Source organism: Passer montanus, unplaced genomic scaffold (genome assembly GCF_014805655.1).
Source record: "Passer montanus isolate IOZ18808 unplaced genomic scaffold, ASM1480565v1 scaffold1, whole genome shotgun sequence".
Lineage (NCBI taxonomy): Eukaryota > Metazoa > Chordata > Aves > Passeriformes > Passeridae > Passer > Passer montanus.
This window is the reverse complement of record NW_024356504.1, coordinates 22343800-22366215: the sequence shown is the minus strand read 5'-3', so window position 1 is coordinate 22366215 and position 22416 is coordinate 22343800. Positions and strand designations below refer to the sequence as shown.

Below are 22416 nucleotides of genomic sequence, written 5' to 3'. Positions count from 1 at the left end.
CCCCGCCCGCCCCCTGCCCGCTGCCCCTCAGCCCGGCGCCATCTTGGCGCTGCGGCGCGGGCTGGCCGCGTTTGCGGTGGGCGGCGTCGCCCCGAGCGCTGTCCCGCTGCGGAACGGGCTCGGGCCGTCGGGAGAGGCGCTGCGAGCCGCCCGTGTTCGGCCTAGGGAAGGGAAGGCTGAGAGGGGATCTCGTTTATACGCGGCCTGTGAGGAGCGGCGCGGGGGCGCCTCAGCCTGGCGAGAAAGAGGCTGAGGGGAATCTTGCTGCTGTGTACAGGAGGGTGGAGCCCGTGTGGGTCGGGCTCTTCTCCCACGGAACCGGCGGCACAACGATGGGGCATGGCCCTGAGCTGCGCCAGGGCAGATTTAGGTTGGACATCAGGAGAATTCTCTTCTCAGAAGGGATGTCTGGACATTGGAACAGGCTGCCCAGCAAGGTGGTGGGGTCGTGGTTCCCGTGGTTCCTCTCAGTTTTTGAAGAAAAACTGGATGTGCCACTCAGTGCCATGGTCTGGTTGATGTGCTTGGTCAGTTTGAACTCAGTGATTTCAAAGCTCTTTTCTAAACCAGTTGGCTGTGTAATTCTGTAATGCAGAATAAATACCTCCAATAGAATATAAGCATCTCAAAGGCAGGTACCAAGAGGGCTGTGCCAGAATCTTGGCAGTTGTGCCCCATGACAGGATGAGGAGCAATGGGCACAGACTAAAGTACAAGGAATTTCACTTCAGCGTGAGGAAGAGCTTTACATCGGGGGTGGAACAGGGAGGGTGTGGGGTCACCCTCTCAAGACTTTCCAAATGCACCCGGACACGTTCCTGTGTCACTGGTCCTTGGCAGGGGGTTGGACTGGGTGATGTCCAGGGCTCCTTCCAACCCTGACAATGCCATGATTCTGTGAGGCAGCTGCCGGAGGAAGGGGCACCTCCTGCACCCGGGGCTGAAGGACCGATGGGCACAGCCATTCCTGCCCCAGCACCCACCCTGGGGGGAAGAGCGACAGAGGAAATGACAGAAATCCATGCTAAATAGAACAAAAATAAGGTATGGTGTGCAGAGATCCTGCACGAGAGGCAGAGGTGAAGCCAGGACATCCTCCGTGCTCCCAGGCTTTGTGAGGTGCTGGCACAGGAGGAGGCACTCCTTGGTAGACATTTCACAGTAACGAGGACAGGACAGTTGATGTCAAGTGCTCTGATGATAGCATTCTGGACAGAACACTGCACTTGAGCTTTTCTAAAACACCACTGGGACTGTGACTGTGTGCTGGGTAACTTGCTGAGGCAGGTACTCAAATACTGAAAGGCCAAAAAACACACAGTCTCTCAGTCTGGAAATCTTTCACTGTCATACCTGGTGTAACTGGATAATAACAACTAAAAAATCCTTCAGATTTACAGTGTAACTTGCTGAGGCAGGTACTCAAATACTGAAAGGCCAAAAAACACACAGTCTCTCAGTCTGGAAATCTTTCACTGTCATACCTTGTGTAACTGGATAACAACAACTAAAAATCCTTGAGACTTACAGGGAAAAGGAAGCAAATCAGTGTTGACAACAGTGTACAAAATCTGTTTTACCTCTCCCAAGGTGCAGCATGTAGAAATTGTGTCACAGTAATCCTCACTGGGTAAGCTTTGCATGTGTGTCGTGCCTATGCAAGTTTCTTAAAGAAATACCATCAGAACATGGTTCTGAGATGGATTTAAAAAAATCAGATATTTTTGTATTTTCTTTATGTTACAAAACAGATTTAAGGGCAATGACAAAGGTTGGATAGTCTCAAACTAAATTTGTTTTTGGAGATGAACAGAGAGACATCTCTGTTACACAAGTGCATTTAGAGGAGGAGGTTAGGTTGTAAGGTGTATCTTGAATTCTCTAATAAATTTGGATGTGTTGCACTAATTCTCTTGGCATTTCCAGCAATGTAGTTTGCATTTACTGCATCGGATTTGGAACCCAAATTTCTCGAGAGGGGTGAGTGAAATGTTGAACACTGTATGCATCGGATTTGGAACCCTAAGTTGGAAGCCAAATTTCACGAGAGGGGTGAGTGAAATGCTGAACACTCTATATTTTGAAAATTGTTTTGCAAATATGATTTTCAAACTCTTCCGTAACACTTGAAACAAGGAAGAAAAAGAAGGGCTTACTACACCCTAAGTTGGAAGCCAAATTTCACGAGAGGGGTGAGTGAAATGCTGAACACTCTATATTTTGAAAATTGTTTTGCAAATATGATTTTCAAACTCTTCCATACCACTTGAAACAAGGAAGAAGGGCTTACTATTGACTGGACATGTAATTTTTGTGAAGGTGTACAATCTCTTAGATCCTCAGGAATTCTTTATATTACATTCTCAACCACAAGAAGTGGAATTCTCCAGCTGTAGGGTCACTGTTGGATATGCCTTTGCTGTTCATCTGAGAGCCTTTAGCACTGGTATGTTGGAAACAACAGAGGTCTGCAGTTTGTGGGCCTAGAAAAAGGCCAGATAACTAACTAGTAAGTAGAAAATTTTATTGAGAAAAAATAGTTTGACAGCTGGAGCATTACCTGGGATTCAGTTCTTTTAGGGAGGTGTCTTACGTGTTTTCAGTTACTGGCATGGGATACAATGCAAGGCAGTAATTTGCATTCTAAGAGAGTATTTTTTTCTCCCCAAAACTAGAACACATCCATCTGGATCAAAATGGAAAATGTCTTTATTAGGGAATTCCTGTTTTAAATTGCACTGTTGCTTCACCCTAAATCAGCAGTTAATTAACAAATCAAAGTTATCAGTTTAAGCCAAGTAAAAAGTCAGCAAATTTGAGCAACTGTGGAGTCAAGGTCTGGTGTATTTCCCAGATTGTATAAATCAGTGTGGTAGACTATCAGAGCACACTTAATAATGATGTTTCTCATTAACTACATTGGAAAACCAAAAGGGCAAAGCTAATTAACCCTAAAACTAGGGCAAAAGTTGGGATATGAGAAAAAAGCAGAATGCCAGCTTCTCCCTCTGAAGTTCAAACTGAGGCCACTGCAATTGAAGTATGATGTGCAATATTGCTTGTGAATGTTCTTTTTAAGCTGCCAGGTAATTTTGGGAGATGAAGTGTAACTGACCCCTTGGTGCTGGGGCCAGTCCATCCCAGTCCCTTCCACCTGTGCTCACCTGGTCTGAGACATCCCACTGCTGTCAGCACTCCCAGCTAGTTCAGATTCCCACTTAACTGGGACACGGGAGCTCAATTAAGAATAAACCTCACTGTTAAGCATTATCCACAGCAACACAGTTTATTTTTATAACTTATTCCAGTGTTAAAAGCATACAGCTGCCAGTGACACACAGGTTGTCCTCTACAGCTCTTTGGTTTACAGCACCAGGCTCATCTGACATTCTGGATTCTCTTCCCAAGTGCAGGCACAGTCCATTACAGCTGCAAGCATCCCTTTTAATGACTCAGTGCATGAGCTTGACCAGTGAGACTGGAAAATGAAAAAAATAGCAGCAAAAAACACTGAAGTGTTTGTGTCCTGGACCAAGTTTTAATGCTTAATCATGTCTTCAGCAGGTTCCACTTTGAACAGATTTTGACAGACAGCGCGGAACGTCACGTAGCTGCAAGCAGGATAAAAACTAAACCCTGTAGTGAGGGATGCTGAACAGTCAGGGCCAAACCCTGGCCCTGTGAGTCTGAGGACACAGGGCAGACACTGAAGTAAGAGGAGGCTCATACACGTCATGGTAAGAACATAATTGCACACATTTTCAAGTAATCCAAGAGGCAACTTAATTTCCACTGAAGGTTTTGGATGTGGATGGAGACTTTGCTCTTAGGTTCCAGAATAAGAGAACTCACAGGGGCTTAATTCTCAGATTGCCCTGGAAATCAGGTCCTTTTAAGGGTTCTGGTCTACACCCAAGAAATGAAGCTTCCAAAATGAAGTCACATTAACATTGTGCATTTTAATTTTATACTTACTGACATAAATAGCCAAAAAAATGTTTTAAATGTGAATAGGAGTAGGACATTGAGAAGAGGCAGTGCATGAACCTTCATGAAAACGAAGCTGTAGAAAGATTGAAGGGATTGAAATAATTCCTTTCATAGTTAGAAATATATAAAAATTCCAGCTACAATAATTTTTCATGACCTGTTACTTAAAAATGTTTTGGTCAGTTTTCTCCAAAGCTTCATCTAAACATTCTCTGCTTCAGGGCTGAACACAGGAACTTGGAGCCTGCACCAATTTTATGTGGAAAAAATATATCATGGAGCTAAACAGTATTTATAAAAAGTCGTAATTTTGACTCCCTTCCAGGCATCCAAGCTAGCACAAGGTTAACTGAAAACAACAAACAAGTCAAGTGTGAAGTTGTAAGGCACAAATGAGTGTCATAGGATGAGAATACAACTATTCATTCCACCTTGAGAGGGAACTGGCTTGCAAGGAGAGAGGAAATAGGTAAAAACTCCCTGGGAAAGGCGTGTTGTGTACCCAGGCACCTTTTTGCATTCATTGAGCTACACAGTCCTTCTGGTGCTTTGATAAAAGCCCATCTGCAAACAGCTGCCCTGTACCACCTGGATCTTCACACATCACATGTCCTACAGAAGGGCTGGGGGTGGTTGCAGGTGGAGACACCCGAGCACTACAGCCTGTGTGCACCACAGCTCACAGTTTCTGCCTTCATAGACACCCTGCTCCTTTTCATGCCATTTTTCTCAGCATATGTGAGTGAAAGAAAAACATTTCATATTAGAACAGGTGACGTTTGCTCAGGGAGGAATGCCAGGGAAGATGCAGGATGCTTGTTCCCTGCCTTACCAAAATACAGCAGCCACAGCCTGGCAGGCACATGTGGGCTGTGAGGATGTTTTGGGGTGTGCTGGAAGGAGCCACCCAATTCCAGCTTTGAGTCCTCAAAGTATGGGGCTTAAATTTATATTCTTAAGTTTTAATTATCTTTTTTGACTGTAATATCAGAAATTATATGAAGTATTCACAGGGAAATTCAGGGAGGAATTTTACAATATAAATGTGTTAATTAAAAACTGAAATCACAAAGTAGTAGCTTTTAGTGGAGTAGGTAATGGCTGCATTTGTTCAGCTTTTCTGCTTATTCTTTCAGTGCTTTTCCTTAGTTTTAAAAGTTAAGACATGCTCTCAGTAAAACAAAACTTATTGTTGCAATGGAAGTCCCCACTTAATTCTTTTTGCTACTATTTGCTTTAAAAATAGCTTTAATGGTAAATGAGAGGAAGCTCAAATGCACTGGAGCACTAAAAGATTTGTTTAGAACATAAGAATGCATTTTACATGCATCTATTACATGCATAAAGTGCTTTTATTTGCTTTCTAGACCATGATCCAAATCCATGGAACTAATGCAGTTCCAGGGGTTTTGCACATAGTGCCTGGGCTTATGTGGTTTAAGGAACCAAAAGGGGCAGAAGGGTACAAAGGCCAGGAAGGTATAAAGTGTCTTGGTTAGATGAGTTTGCATCCTGTTTGCTTACTAGAGAAAGTATGAAATAGCACAAACCCAGGAATAAACACAACTGTGAAGTGGAAATAATTTAATACTTTGCCCACTGTGGACATCAGAAGCCTCTGGCAGTGCCAAAAAGTCCTGTGAATTGTACCTGTGGCTCATAGTGACACATAAATAATAACATAACCATCCCTGTTTAACAGAGTGAAACATACTCAGAAAGGAGGGCAGACCTAACTGAAAGGGTCAGTTTCTGGATTAGAATACAACTGGCTTCTTATATGTTTTCATTTTTTTATCCTAGGGCAATTTGCATTCAAGTTTAGAACTTCTTTGATAAAAATTAAGTATTTTCTGTGCCTTGTTCCTAACCAGTGTATCCCTCCCTTCCTGTTGTTTGGGCTACATTCTCCATGCTTACCTCACATTACCTTTTCTTCTCTGTTTATTAGGAGGACAGTTCATGAAATGCAGCAAGCCATGCAACGTTTCTGGATTAGAATACAACTGGCTTCTTACATGTTTTAATTTTTTATCCTAGGGCAACTTGCATTCAAGTTTATAACTTCTTTGATAAAAATTAAGTATTTTCTGTGCCTTGTTCCTAACCAGTGTATCCCTCCCTTCCTGTTGTTTGGGCTGCATTCTCCATGCTTACCTCACATCACCTTTTCTTTGTTTATTAGGACAGTTTGGGAAATGCAGCAAGCCATGCAACATTTCTGGATTAGAATACAACTGGCTTCTTATATGTTTTCATTTTTTTATCCTAGGGCAATTTGCATTCAAGTTTAGAACTTCTTTGATAAAAATTAAGTATTTTCTGTGCCTTATTCCTAACCAGTGTATCCCTCCCTTCCTGTTGTTTGGGCTGCATTCTCCATGCTTACCTCACATCACCTTTTCTTTGTTTATTAGGACAGTTTGGGAAATGCAGCAAGCCATGCAACATCCTCTGGAAAGGGTTTGATTTGATGCAAATCTAGTGCTGGGGGCATTCAGAATAGATGGAAGCTCTCAGCTGCTGCCTGCCCTTCTACCTCTTGGAAGAATCTTGTTGTGGAATGAGTTAATGATGGGAGGCAGCTGCCTTGCTGGGCTGAGACACCTGTCCCTACAGCCCTTTAACCTCTTAGCTGCTTTTGCAGGATTAAACCACAATCCTAAAGCAGCACGGCAGTCAGCAGAGGCAGTGGCAGAATGCAGGCAGTGACAGTCAGGCTGGCTGTGCTGTGCAGAGCAGGAGGTCAGTGATACACTGGGGCTTTGGGTGCAGTGAACTGCAGCAGCAAGAAATGCAACCTCAGCCAAGCACAACTTCCACTCCAAGTACCATCCTTTCAGAAAAGCAGGCTGGAATGGTAATTTGTCTTTTATCTAGGGACTTGAAGGTGAACATCCTCCCCTTTGTTTTAGGGAAGCATCTAAGTTGACATTTAGTAAATACCTGTTACTATGGCATTTCACAAAATCAAGTCCCATAAAACTAATTTATTAGGCTACATTATTCCCAGACAGATCAGTTTTCTAAGTTTTCCTCCAAGTACTTCATCACTGTTTGGGTGTTCAGGGATAGAATAATTTGTGTAAACAATGAATGATGATTTAGGCACCTTAATTCTTCACCTTTACCCCCCGTAAAATGTTTTTAAACACAAAGTTTACCTTGAGTTTCCTGTTTCAGAAGTCACAAATGCACAAATGATAGCCTTAAGAAGTGACCAAGTAGTTACTTATCTAAACAGCAAATAAGTTCCTGAGCCAAAAATATAAAATCAGGAGCAGTCCCTTACAGCATCTGATTATTTTCTCTTTTTCACTTATACAGAGAAAACACTTAAATATTATGAAGGGCTGGATAACATAAATGCCAGAGGAGGAGCAGCAGGTGGTTTTTAAGAGGTTCTAATAAGTTATTTTCTCCCATTTGAAAGGATTCCAGCCATTAATATGACTTCATCCAGGTTTCAGAAGACTCCTAGAAGCTTAAACAAGTGCACTGAAAAAGTTTGTGTTTGTAAACATTTATTCTTTTGAACTGAAAAAGGCTTGCATCAGCACACATTGTACAGACTTGCAAATTACACAAGTTGAAAAAAGTTTTGTTTCATTTATGTGCAATGAATCTTAATGTCCAGTGAGCATCTGCAAATGATGAAAACTTAAACTATTAAAAAGGTTTCCAGCACTTACCAAACACAATTATCTTAGCGTGAAAAGGAAGAGAAAGAGACCCATACTGGTGGGAACACAATTAAAGTGCAAACATTTTGTCACTTGTGTGAAGATACATAAAGTTTCTTCACACTTTTGTTAAAAAGAAATATTAAAATGTGATTCAGTGAACATTCTTTGTAACCTATTCATAATCCCCTTCTAGTAATTATTAAACTTGCTGGATCAGAAGCAAATTCTTCAAGGGTACAAACTTGTAATTTCTTTTGACATTGTTTGAATATGTTGCAAAAGACAAGGACCACCTAAGGAGTTAGTTACTAAAATGATATTCTTTTTTTCTTAAAGAAAAAACAGAAAAAGAAGGAAGAAAAGAGGAAAAAAGAAAAAACACACAAGGGGCAAAGAACAGGTTAACTGGAAGATCTTGGGTAGTTTGCTAGAAAATGAGTAGAATTCCTTGAGAATGGTTCTCTTTTCCCCTCCACCAATCCTCAGGTTCCTGCCTTGGAATGGACTGCTGTGTGCTGGCTGTGAAAAGGGATTATAAAATACAAATCTGCATATGGATTTTTATGAACATCTGCTGTACAATAGAACTTTGGATCTGATACAAGATTTCAAAAATATAAAACAAAACTACTATAAAAGTAGGGGGCATTTCAGCAGCATTCCTTGCAGAAAGCTGCCTGTCGCAAAGATGATTCCTTGCTATTGTCTGGGAGTAACTCTGTAAATTTTTTTCTTCATCTTGCTGGATTCACTGGGTTATTTATTCTTCAATGGCAAAGGTCATGTGACAAAACATCCCAGGAGTCTGTGTGAAGAGAACAGAAACCCCATGACATCAAACCAATGGAGTTTGGGGAGGACACGGGAGGAGCGAGGGCCGCGTGTGCAGCGGCGTCGGCGCTACTGCGAGCTGGCCCTCTCCAGCACGTGGCAGTCGTAGTGCTTCTTGCTGCTCCGCAGGCGGAACTTGCTGCCGCTCTGTCTCTTGAGCGCGCTCTGCGCGGCCGCCATGCTGGGGAAGGTGGCCAGCACCGTGTAGGTGGACGCCAAGTCCCCGGCGCTGCCGTCGCCGCAGAGGCGCCGCTGCTGCTGCGCCTGCAGGCACTGCGAGTCCCTCAGCCACCGGATCTTGGCACCCACCTTCAACAGTTCTCCAAAGAGTTTCTCTGCTTCCGTACGAGTTATGCCTTCTGGCAGCTCAGTAATTTCTAGAACTTTCCCCACAACTGAAAGAAGAAAAACAATGAGTCTAAATCGGTTATTGCACTTAATGACACAGCATCCTAAATGAAAATTACTTATTTCATCCTTGTATCTCCAGCTGGCTGATACCAAATCCACAGATTTGCCTTCCTGATATTCTAGAGAGCCTTTGGTCTCACATTTAGTGCTGCTTACAAATACAATTTGCTTACTTGTACAAGTGTGCAAATGAAAGCTGGGAATACAAAGAGGGTCCTCAGAACAAAGAGGGGAAAATAATAAAATCATCAACAATGTCTTTTGCAGCAGATTTCAGAACTCACTATAGCATCTCACTGGCCTTGCCTGGTAATGCTTCACACATCACCATGCCAAAAAACTAGTCTGTCTTACCTAAAAAAACCCCCTTTCCACTAAATTGTTAGTAGAACTGATTATTCTGTAACTTTCTGTGAAGAGTTGACAGTAGGCAGCAAAAATTCTCAGTAAAGGTATTAAGATAGATGCCATCAGATTTTCTTTGGATGACATCTTTACCAATTCCAATGAGCTAAATTGTAGACCTCCTAGTATGTCTCCCACACCCATGTGCTTAAATATACTAAAACAGGAAACACTAAAAAAAACCGAACCAAAGAGCACAAACTAATTTGTGGTTTTTGTCTGTTTTCACTTGTCAGGCCAGTAAAAGGAAGCAGGGGTGTCTATAATTAATATTTAAAGTAACAATGTCATAGGACCACTAAACTGATATATCTGCTCTTTCTTTTAGTATTCTCCAATCCTGAACTTCTCTGGTCTTTTCTCCAGCCTTCAAAACTACACTTTTCCCATTTAACTTCCCTTTTCCCATCTCTCCATGTCTTCCTCTCCATCCTTATGTTTCCAATGTTTGCCATGTCAAATTTCTCTTTGCTCTGGCCCTTCCCACCTGTGCTTTTCTTGTACATACGAAAGCCCATCACCAGCCCATCACCATAATTCATTTTTCTGGAGGACTGTGTCAGTCAGCAATTCTATACCTGGTTCTCCTGCACCAAGATCTGCTGAAGCAGCCTTCTTTGCTGGTTTCTTTCCCCTGTTTCCATGTCTGTTTCCAGGCTGACACTGGAAGGATTGACATAAAGAGAGTGCTTCAATGACAATCCATCAGTATCTTAAAATTCCTAGTCAGCTCAGTGACAAGCAGAGCAGAGCAATGTCTGGAAAATAACCTGCACTACCATGGGACAGAGAAGATTTTCACATTCAATTTCAGTTACTGAGTTTGATAATCCTACAGTCAGGCACATTCAATCCTTCACTGTAGAAGAAAGGGAGGCAATGATGGGGGGAAAAAAATCACCTTAAATCATCTTGGAAGAACATCCCCCTGACCCATCATATCCTCTAGCTGGCATTGGGTGGAACTGAGCAAGGCAGAGGCAGGGGGTTTGTGTGTCCCAAAAATTAAAGAGAGGGAAAGAATGTTCAACTTTGCTAACACCAATATTTTGAGTTGGTTTTTCTCAAAAGGAACAAACCCGCTCTTTGTTTAAAAATTATTGCATGTATTTTTTTTTTTTTAGAAATGGTTACTTGAATAAAAGAAAATAGTTTTAGCAAAGGGTTCCCTTTTGAATTAGCTAGTGAATTGCTTAAAACCAAAAGCCATAGTTCAGATAAATGTTCCTCACTTTTTAATACAACAAACAAGAACAACGGGGAGCACTGACATTGAATAAAAGTTATTGCAAAGCAAGCACCTTCCACTCAATTACTCTCCAAGTGCAATAACACATTCCCCTATTTTAGGTGGTTGTAATGGTAGTCCTGGATTGGGTTTTTTGTCATTGTTTCATGAGATTGTTCTCTTTTAATACCTGTTGGCTTGTTACTTGTCCACGTAACAAAGATGGATTGTATTGCAGGGGCTGGCCAAGCAATGGGTATCTGGCATCTCCTTAAAGAAAAAGGTAATTAGAAGGGTTTTTCTGTCACAGGAAATCTTCCTCCAAGTCCCTCTCACACTGAAAATGTTACACAGAAGAGAAAGCAGAACTGCTGTGCACAAAGCTGAGTGTCTGGCTGGGCTAACAAAACTCAGAGCTGCCCTGGCTGCATCAGTGTCAGCCACGTCCTGATCCCAAGGTGAAAAGGTACAAACTTGCTGGTATTTAGGGATTACACTCAAGGTTTTCTTCACTGCAGTCTTAGATAAGTCCTTTTGTTTCAAAATGAGCTTAATAAGTCTAAAGCTCCTCTCAGCACGCCAATTTAGTAATTTCATGGTTATAGCCCTGATTAGAGCCAGGTCCATCTTTAGATTCCTATTTGCTGCAAGGATGCACAAAGACAATGCACTAGAAGTTTTCAGTAATCACAGCAGATTAAGGGAGCTAAGAGGTGTGCTTCAAACAGCCCACCTGGAATTTTTACAACATCAGAATACAAAGCCATGACAAAGATTATACAACAAATAAGACAAAGACAAGAAAATAAGGTTCTCTTTATCAATAACAGAGACATACAGCATTTTCTGTTAGTTTTGATTTAAAGTAAATCTTTCTGTAAAACGGACCTGTTTATTTTGAGTTTGAGAATTGTACCAGGATACTTCTGCTCACTATAAAGGGGTTTATATAATTGTATTATCAACTATCCCAACTCAGTGAAAACTCCCTATTTTTTGTTTTTCTGTTGACATGGCAGCAGAAGATTGAAATTCTTCTACAAGGCATTTTTTGTGTCCTTGGGTGGACATAATCTGAAATACTAACTGAGGTACAGTCCTGGCTGGAGGCTCCATCCCATCATGCTTGTTGTTCTACAGAGGAATGAAAAATACATGCTCAGGCACTGATGCAGTTCAGTGCATTATCAACTAATGATTTATGGTTAAGACTTGAAGCTAAATTCTAGCAAACATTTAATTAATATTTTCAATGCTGAAATGGGAAATGTCAAAATATGAGAAAGCCAGTGTGCTAGAGGAACACATTAATGAGGAGATGAGAAGTCTTTGAAGATGTGGGGGACAGTACCAGTGCAGAGTGATAAGGTGAAATTTTAAATTATGTTTGAGTGAGTAATTTTGGTGATTCTGCTTCAACAGCAATACTACTAAAGTGAGCCAGAACTCATCAGAAAATCCTCATATAACTTGTGTTTTAAAACATTCAAATAGAAATCACACACAGATTTTAGTTAACTAAAACTATACCTTGTCCAGGGACAAAAGGTCTAGAAAACTGGGACACGATGGAAAGAGGTGTCAGTGTGGGACGGATGTTCTTCATGTTTGACAGCTGGGCTGGTGCTGGTGACTGGGCCGGTGAGGTGGCAGGGCTGCCCAGCTGAGGACTGTGCTGCAGCTGGAATAAACAACACCTCAGTGCTTCAGAAAGTGCTACTTGAACAAACTGAACAGCACCCACAGCCTTCCAAGATTTTAAATGAAGATAAAATGGCTCTAGTAAGTATAATGAGAACAAGATTTTTATTCCCAGAAAGAACTTTTGAAAACGAAGATAAAATGGCTCTAGTAAGTATAATGAGAACAAGATTTTTATTCCCCAAAAATAACTCCTGATAAAAGATAGAATTCATGCATATTTAAGTCATGCTGGAGAAGCAAGCCAGCCCCTCCTACCTGTGCAGCTCCGTCTAAAGTGCTGAGTTCCGTGGCCTTGTGCCCGCGGGGGTGCTCACAGTAGTACTTGCCGGGTTTCCTCTGCGGCGGGGACGGGTTCCGCGGCGCGGCGCTGCCGGGCACGCTGAGCTGCATCATCAGCACGCCCCCGGCGGGCGGCGGCGCCGCGGCTGCAACACAGGAGCCACGGGCACCGTCAGCACGCGGGAGGCACCGCGAGAAGGGGAATAACGCTGGGAACAGGTCTGCCTAAAGAAGCTGCTGATTCTAGAACACTGGAGCAGTAGCTTCTGTTATCAGCTACACCTGCAATAGCTAACTTAGAGAGGGCTTCCCAGAAAAGGAGATAGTGGAGCCACTGAAACGCATTGCTGAGAATGTTTTTGAAAGAAATCACTCTATTTATTAGTAGTTGACAGTATTCAACATTCACCGCAGTCTCTATCAGAGCACTGTGTTGTGTCTGTTATCAGCTACACCTGCAATAGCTAACTTAGAGAGGGCTTCCCAGAAACGGAGATAGTGGAGCCACTGAAACTCATTACTGAGAATATTTTTGAAAGAAATCACTATTTTTTAGTAGTTGACAGTATTCAACATTCACTGCAGCTTCTTCCAGAGCACTGTGTTGCAGAATGTGATATTAAGTGAAAATATGCTTCATTGAAAAATAGAAATTTCCTAGTTTTATATGATGTGCAGCAATGCAGACTCCATATGTTTTCTCTGATACGATGGCATAGATCTGAAAGACCTGGGATCAACCTTTAGTCTAGGCAGGCTTACCCTCACAAGTTCTCCCCAGGCATGCTTTTGTGGGCAGATACTGATCCCCACACCCTGTCCCACTTGTGTCCTGTGGCAGCCACAGAAACTCCAGAGTCAGGGGAGAACACCTCAACATGCAGCACTGTTGCACAGGAGCTGTAAGGAGAGGCTGCCCAATAGACAAACCATCTCCCCCCTCTGCCCCAAGTAATTTAAGTAATGCCCTTTTTATTTGTAAATGGTTGTTTGCAATTTCCTTCTCTGCTCTACCCACTTTTTACAATATTTCTCAGAAACCATGATTAAAACGCAGAGTTTAAACATCATTTAATCATCCAGAAAGCAGGATTCTGCAGTCTTCTCCATTTACTGCCACGTCACAGCATCAAGGTACAGATTATAAAATGCATTCATCTGGTGGTGTATTTTATAATGGGCTGTTGTTTTCAGTACCCCTGGGCTCCACAAAAAGAAAGAGGCTTCTTCAAAAATCAAACCAAACTATGTAGAATAAGAAACACATAACATTAAAACTACACTAGCTTTTGTAAATTGTATTTGGAAATATTTATTACATGGCTAACTGAATTAACAATGTTTTCACATCTATACTTTCTTTTTAATGCAAGAAGTTTTACCCAGGTGTTACAGATTGCAATTGTACCATCAGGTATCTGGCCAGCTTTAGCAGAGGATATAAATTAAGGAGTCCCTGCAAAAGCCACATTGTGAATATTTCTGTTGTGTTGCACAGCAGAATAAAATACAACTCTGTTTATGACTGCTACACAATCAGAATAATATACAACACAAATGTTTTCCACTGGTAAAGCCATAAACTTATCTAGTCCCTATATGTAAACCTGAGATATACCAAACACCCTTATACACACTACATCTAACACACAAAAATGGGGTTCATTTTAATATTATATGCATATATTTATATATTTTATAAATTATAAGAATTTACAGCTTACTGGTTTATATACAGTGTTTCACTGTGCAACACTCTAGCATACTCTTTCTGATTTCTCTCTCTGTTCTGTGAGAATGGAACACCCAACAAAAACATGTTTGTCTTTCAGAAACATCTACAGCACCATCTCTAAAAGAGTGTCTATCTAAAATGCAATTTAAACTGCAAAAGAAACCTTTATACATTCAGAAAATCGTGTTTTTTCTTTTGCTTCTAATTCCCCTTCATTTCAGAAATGAAAATAAATGGAATTCTTTTCCTAACCAAGTGTCCTGACACAATGAAGTGTCATACAGTGCATAAGTCAGTTTGCAGACACTTTATGACCTGTCAAATCCCATGAGAAGGGATACCCAGGAATCCTTCAAAGCCTCCCCAGCTTTACAGTCTGGCTCCCTGTAACACAACTCTGCTGCTTGTCTGTGGATGTGCTCATTGGCCCTCCCTCAGAGGCCTTCATTCAGCATCTCAATGTCTTCACTTGCTGAAAAACACAAGTTTTGATTTATTCCCCAGAATTTGCTCCCTCACAGAGGGCTCCCTCCTTCCTGGAACTTCCTTAACCCCCAGTTTACAGGTCTGAACTAGGCCATCAAAACTGCACAAAACCAGCAGTTCCAGGATAGACAAGAGGGCAGAAAAACAAACCAGTGCAAGGCCCCCTTTAGACATTCTGAAATGACAATCTTCCAGAATTAAAGCCAAACAAACTTGAAGCAAAATGGAAACCAAACCTGCCCATGAACTGCTAATCCAGCTATCTTGCCACTTAACTGCATGTTATCTATTTACTAATAAACAGGTTCAAAAAACACTTTAAAGATAAATGTTTGTAAGAAACACCACATCTGTAGCAGAATCTAGGTCATTGATCTAGGGTTGTTTAATCTAGTGCTTGCTTGCAAAATACTGAGATAGTAGAATTAGAGATTATCCCTTTTTTACCAAGCAAGTCTTTAATGTATCAAATTCCCTAATAGTAAATAAAGCCTGTGCCACTGTGGTCACAGGATTGTTCTGTAATCTCTTGCTTGGTGGCTAACCCTAGTGCTCTTATTTTCCTGACCAGTTCATCATCAATTTTATGGCTGGAACTTCGAGTTTTAAGTGTTTGGATATTAATATTTATAAAGGTTTCATGGATTGACAAGATTTATGTAACACTGCTTTCAAACACATTGGGGCTTCTGTTTACACACCTTCTAAAAATTACCCAAGTATTTTGAAGATCAAAACCTTCTGAACCTGACTTAAATGTTTCTGCTGAGTAACATTTACCTGCTGAGGGTGGCCTCCTGGCTGCCCCTATGAGCCACTGTTTCACTTAAATTCCAATTTATCATTTAAAAAGATACAATAATAGCAATACAGACAAAGAATTAAAAAAAAAAAATCAGAGATGGCACTCAAGTTGCAGTTGTTCTAGCAGTTGACCATGAAACCAATCTGAAAATTTACAGCATGTTCTAGACAGAATGGCTTAGATGAAAACCCCAATAAAATATACCTTTTTTTGGCTGCATGATGGAAAGACCAGTGGGTGAACTTTTACATGATGAGGGTGGAGACACTATGCTGTAGTGCACAATGGAAGCAGCCTGCTGTGGCTTTGACTTGGATGAAGGTGGCAGTAATGTAGGAGGTGATGGCTTCTGACTTGAATGGTTGCTATAAACTATGGAAGTAAAAGCAGTAAATAAGGCTACCATAAAAACAAAACACCCCACACAGCTCTGAAGTACTTTCAGCTTTCCAGCACGTCAAAAAGCTACCCCACAATGCTCAGATTTCAAACTCCTCTCAAGAAAATCACTGCTCCTACTCTGTTACCTGAAATCTAGAATGCTTCTTGAGTAGAAGAGCCAATTATGCTGCTTCCAAAATGTACCTCACTCCTTCTGTCAAACAGAAACCCAAATCTCAAAGTCTTCACACCCATCTGGCTATTCAGAAAAGGATGGAAGTGATTCTGCCAATGTATGGTTCCCATGTCTGTCTTAAACCCCCAGTAAATGTGCAAGGTATTATGATGTATGGTATTGGATTTTAAGAAGTAACTTGAGATATTTCAAAGATAAAACAATTGAGATTTCAAATTAATCTGCTTCAGCAGACTATTCCATTAAAAATGGAAAATAAATTCAAAAATGGAACAAAAGAGGAAATAGAATACAGCAGTTAATTCTAAATCAAACCCTTGATAGCAAATATCCAATCACCCAGCATAATAATAGCTAGACATTTTTAAAGCTTATCAATAAAAACTTTGTTCTGCCAACCTGCACACTGCTGTCCTTGAAGCTGCTGTGAGTTGCATGGTGATGATGTTCTAGGAAACTGTATCTGCTCTGATCCAGGAGGCTGCAAATATCCCACAGATGAACTGTAATAACAAAAAAGCACATGACTAACAGGCATTCATGCTGCACTTATTTAATCACGACTTCTGCATTTGCTGTGTACATGTACTGCAAATCACTGAGCTTTTGTTAATGTTAAATCAGTAACATTCCTACCTACCCTGAATTCATTCATTCTTCAGAAGACTGAAGCTTCCCACCTCTTCCTTAGCAAAAACACGTGCCCTGCCTACACTGAGAAACTGTATTAATTCACCTATTTTGATATTCTATTTTTGTGTCCACAGCTCTGTATCAGCATAAAGACATGCAGCATAATAATAATAAAAAAAAGACAATTTGTTGTCTTGCTCACTGCAGCAGAATTAAGTGTCGGTTACGAGATCCCAGAGCCCTGCCATGAGATTTGGGATGCAATCCCTCAGCTGGGGGCTGGCCCTGGGCAGCCGGGGCAGCACAGCAAGGACAGCTCTGCCCCAGCCCAGAGGGGACATGGCTTTTCCAGAGGGGGGTGGGAGAGGGAACAGGACTCCAGGGGATAACCAAGCATTCAGCTGCTTGCAAAATGTAGGAAAAGGCTAACTTTAAAAGTTGATTTATGCCAGGTAGTTTTTCAGAAAACCAAGTAACAGACATAGATTCTATTCATTTTACAACTAATGCTCAGCCAGAACATCAGGTTGGTGGGCCATAATCAGAACAGTGCCTACAGAATCCTGTACTAACAAATAATCATTATGAGAGTAAAACAATTCCTTCAGATTGCGGAAAAAAAAAGTAGGTTTCGTCCTCTTGGACCTACTATTTTTACCTATGTTGTCAAAAGTTTGTTCCATCCTTTGTCCCATAGGTCACTTATATAATTTGAATTTAAAGATTCCTTCCATTAAAGCAGACAAAACCAAGTGAAAACTAACAAAGATGCTTTCACACAGCTTCTGATCTGCCTACTGATTCTAGTTTTCAGCAGTGACCTGAAGGCTTGACACTCAGCTCCTGCAGAACAGCACTCTGCTTTCCTTGTTCAAGTGCTGCAGCATAACTATTCTGATGAAAGCAAATGCTGCCATTGGCTGCTAGTTTGCTCTGAATTCCTAATAAATGAGAGGGACATTCTAAATTACACAAAAGATCAAGCAACCAAACTTAATTCAAGAAAAGTCTGGAATTATGCCTACCTGTGACTTCACTGAATCTCAAATATAAAACAGAAAAGGATTAAAAAACCTTCAGATACAAAGAACAGGAATCCAGATTTATGTAGACAAAACCATGCGGCGATGACACAAATACTACTGAGGCCTGCACTCTCAAAAGGATGAACAAGCTTCAAACTGTTGCTGCATGTTTAAAAGCTCCCAGGTAATTTTAAATGCTGCACATTTGAAAGTTCAAAAAAACTTGAGAAAGAGAAATTTGTAAGAAGCATGAATGCTAATGAATTCTCCTAGGTACTTGCCTATCTGTTCTCAAATAGGCTGCTCTGGGGGCACAGATGTATACTCAGGGAGGGCTGTACATGCAGACCAATTTGCTGCTACCAAGGTAGGTTAAAAAAAAAAAGGAAAGAAAAAAAGTTATTTATCAAACAAAAGCCAAGTTTCTATACTTGTTTCACACCCAGCTTGGTGCCAGCAGGCCTCATCTACAATACAAAGTAAGCTAAATCTTTTCCATGCAAAGTTCCGAAAAATAAGTCAGTCTTTTTCTGGGATTCATATTATTTTTCCTCTACACATTATTAATGTAGTATCTTTGTCAAAAGCAGTGAATATGGATAGTCATCTCAAATACTACTGCAGAAAGACTGAACTGCTGAGCACACTGGTGTCTCCTGGGTAAGAAACGGAATGCAGAAAATTTAAGAGGTGGAACTGCAGTAAAGTATTGCTGAAAGTGCTATGGAGACAATGTTTTCCAGTCCAACAAGTATGTCACAGTTAAAGCAGCACTGCTTGTGTCACTTAATTGCATAAGAGCAAAAAATAAATAGAATGCCTGTAAAGTAATATTTTTAATATTTGCAGTATTAAAACCAGATCCTGTCACTTTTATCAAAGGCACTAAGTTAAATGAATACCAGTTAAACTCACCTTAGATTGTTCTGTTGACCTGATGGAATGACACTGTAGTAGACTGGCATTCCTGTGCTGGGCAGTCCTTGGCTGGACTGACTGGGAATTATAACAGGCTGCTGATATGTCTGCTGGGGCACTGCTTGGGAACCTTGAGGCACCGAAACCTGCAATGGGCCACACAGTGAGATTGTGTCCTGCAGACAATGCTTCTGCATCTTACCATCACCCAGTTGATATTAGAATTTTAAAATAACCTCAGAAACTGAAATACCTTCTGGAATTCTCTAAATCCAGAATAATGGTGGTAACAGTAGCTAAAGTAACAACAGCATATTAAAAGTAAAATCCTTAAATCTTCCTTCCAAATGGAAATGTTGGCTCCAATGGACTCCATGAATTAACAAGGTATTTTCTCTACAATAGAAAGTGGGGTGGGAAGGAAACCTCCCAAGCTTTTCTTCCCCACCCTCTGAACTGCAACTGATGCAGCACTTGCTTTTAACAGCACTAGAACTTGTGCACTTGTGACAAGTTCTTGTTTCTTCTCACTTCAGTTGTGGGTTTGTATCTTTAGCTTCTGTCCCCAAAGTCACCTCTGGCACCTGCTTGCAGCTTTCTACCATTTCTACCATAAAGCAAAGGACTTAAAGAAAACCCCAACACTCAAACCCACAGAAGAGTCATTGGAAAGGTATGAATACATTACCCACCTGATAAGATGGCACTGAGGGATATGGAACAATCACACCTTGAATTTGATTCCCAATGTTGTTGTGTTGGCCACTGACTAGATTTTGATTCTGAGACTGCTGAACTCCAACTAAACCCTGGTAGTTTTGCTGCTGGTTGGGCAAAATCTGGTAACCTGAAATTACACATTTAAATCTTACTTTGAAATAATGAACATATTTTAAGCATAGCTGCCTATTCAAAAATACATGTGTAGCATTTTCTAATGGCTTGTTTAATCTGGCAGCTTCACAACAGTTGAACTTATCATGCATATAAAAAGAAGCCAACATTATAATTAAGAGATTTACTCATTTGGATTCAGCATGAAATATCATCCATACTGTTGGCAATGCTGCTCCCACATGCGTGCACTGTTCATTTACACTCTGGCTTACATGCATCAACACCTTGATTTGACAGGTGGAAGCTGGAAGCACTTGAACAAAGCATGCTAGACAGGATCAAACCCAGTTCATTGTCTGGTGTTGTGAACAAGGCCATTCCAGGTACTTCGGTTTGAAAATTCTACATATGCAAAATTCAGCTTGGACCTCAGGTGCCCCAGGGGTCAGAGCATCTTGACTGCAATTCAAAACTAAATCAGACTTCAGGAAAATTTGCATAAGGCTTGTGTGCAAAGGGGCAAATTCTTCTGAAATCTGTAATGCTAAAACCAGCTGGGGACTGAGAAAAATCTTTCAAGTTCAAGCCATATTGGCACATAGAGGAAGATATTTTATATTCAAAGTTTTCTTAGGGATGCAACACAAAGAAAGAATTTCATATTCACCCCTCTATAGTGTCTCTAAAACAATTTATTATTGCTTAAACTGGTCTTCTATCTTTCAAAAATTGCCTAAAAATTGCCCCACCCAGCCCCAAAACCCAAACCAAAACACCCCGAGCATGAATGCCGAACAGGAAATTTGTGCATTTATAAAGTCCAACCTAAACTCCCCCTTTCCTCTTTTTTTAAAAAGCATTTCACAGGTAACTGCTACCATGACCCAAACACATGCAGAACAAAGTTCTTTTTCTCTCATGTTCCATCATACAGGTGTGCACTACTTACCACATCAGCAAAACCCCACACAGTCAGTGTTTCTGAGACAAAGCCAGTTATCCCTCCAGAATAACAAAACTGGGCTTGTCAAGATGCACTGACGGCAAGAAGAGTCTGTGTTTGAGTTGGACACATTCACAGCCCACTGACCTTGACATTCCCCATGCTCCCTACCTTGGCAAGGAACTATAATAGAGCAAATTTAGCTGCAAAAACTCCCTTGGGTTTTCTTTAAACTGTGCTAAAAAAAGGCTCAGTCTATTCTGAAAGTAATGCAGTTAACATAAAACACCTTTTTGTGAGCAGCACCCTCTGATGTTCATTGATTTTGTCCACACAGTACAATGAACATTGTGCACTAACAGCCTCAGCAGGCTCTCCATAGAAATTGCAACAATGAACACCAAAAGAAGACTGTTCATATTATCAAATATTGCTTCAGAAAATTAAAGGGAAGAAGATTCAATTTGTTAAAGCCAAGACAGCTATTCATTAGAAACACACAACACTATAAATATTTTCAGAGGGCTAGACAAAACTTCAGAACAATACATGCTTGAAGTAGGATTAGTACTTAGAATTTTTAATAACTGAAGTTTAAACTGTGCACAGAATGCCCTTCATATCTGTAACACACAAAATACTTTAACATACTTTGTTATAAAGTAGCCTGTGGCCCCTAAAAAGCAGCAGAATGGGAGGTTGTGCTGTGACAATGCACCTGCAGCCTCAACCCCTCATGTCCCAGAAACTGCAATGGACCCGTGAGTAGCTCTGCAGCCTTTTCTGGCACTTGCAGAGACAGTTACAATCAATTCTGCAAGCAGAGGGAACTGGAACAATACAAATTGGCTGCCACGAAGGTTCCCCAGAGCGTTCCAAAGAATGCTCTATTTTTAGCTGCAGTTTCACCTCTGCATAGAGTGGGCTGACAGAAATGCAGCACTCAGCACAAACCCCACACCTGCCACAGCAGATTGCCCCATTACACAGAAAGACTCTGAAACTGGAGGTAAAAATAGGAGCAGGTTTCTTAATATTTACATAATTCAAAATAAATCACAGTTAAGATAAGAAAAGTTAACTCGCAGAATATAGAAATACATTTTTTGAATAATGCATTAGGAGTGAGAAACAGTGTTTATTGAAGAACAGAAAAGCAAGTACAAGCACTTAATTAATGAGCTGGGAGTTGATGAGCTTGGTTATGACTATTGCAGCTACAGCTACTGTTGCAACTGGAGTAGTTTTATCCCTGGCTTGTGAAGCAGAAGCCAGTTGAACTGCAGCTGATGTTCCTACAGGAACTGTAGTTCAGACTGGATTTTTAAACAACCTGGAGTTAGGTCTCATGGTAACTGGGCTCACATTAACATGGCAATTGGAAGTGCTTTTTTTCTTAAGGAGAGTTTTCTTCTCCCAACATCTTTCGGGCAACAAAAGCATCTTTATTAAAAGTGAACCCCCCAAAATATTTCACCTGAAACCCCTTTAAAAAGGAAGCCAGGAAGCAGCTGAAAAAGAGACCGGTTCACTGTGAGAAATGTAAACCTCTCAGACAGTGTTACGGCCCCGAATCCAACAGCTCATCAATAAAGTCAGGCCACTCCTCAGCATTAGACCAGAAGTGGCTGCAGTTGCCACGCTCTCAGAAGCTGTCATCTTTTATCTAAATTTGTGTTTGCAAAGTTATTTCATAGTTAGTAACCACTTCCTGAGATGAACAACCCCCAGGGCTTCTATGTAATGCAAGATTTGTAACTCTCATTTTTGCCCAGCCACTTTGCTGTATGAGCCAAGTAATGTGGTGACTTTGTCTCAAAACCACACATTGCTAATAAGCATCAACCACTTCAGATGTAGCTTTATGTCAAATTAATACAAATATCAATGATTTAAAATAAATGACAAGGGAGAGAATTTTCA

The 22416-nt window shown here is 41.0% G+C and overlaps 1 protein-coding gene across 13 annotated transcripts in view; it reads right to left on the bottom strand.

Moving 5' to 3' along the window:
- Positions 1-7497: 7497 nt before the first annotated feature.
- Positions 7498-22416, bottom strand: part of R3HDM1 (R3H domain containing 1) — a 79315-nt gene continuing 64396 nt past the window's right edge. For 8 of the 13 annotated variants that reach the window (XM_039701069.1, XM_039700996.1, XM_039701035.1 and 5 more), the window contains 9 exons: positions 19406-19560; positions 18711-18859; positions 16537-16640; positions 15765-15932; positions 12511-12680; positions 12082-12232; positions 10742-10821; positions 9902-9986; positions 7498-8902 (listed from right to left, as the gene is read on the bottom strand). In XM_039701069.1, coding sequence (XP_039557003.1) covers positions 8577-8902; positions 9902-9986; positions 10742-10821; positions 12082-12232; positions 12511-12680; positions 15765-15932; positions 16537-16640; positions 18711-18859; positions 19406-19560 — 1388 coding nt within the window. In that variant the 3' untranslated portion in view covers positions 7498-8576. The remainder of the gene's footprint in view (positions 8903-9901; positions 9987-10741; positions 10822-12081; positions 12233-12510; positions 12681-15764; positions 15933-16536; positions 16641-18710; positions 18860-19405; positions 19561-22416) is intronic. The other 5 variants (XM_039701054.1, XM_039701080.1, XM_039701096.1 and 2 more) reach the window with 3 other exon arrangements.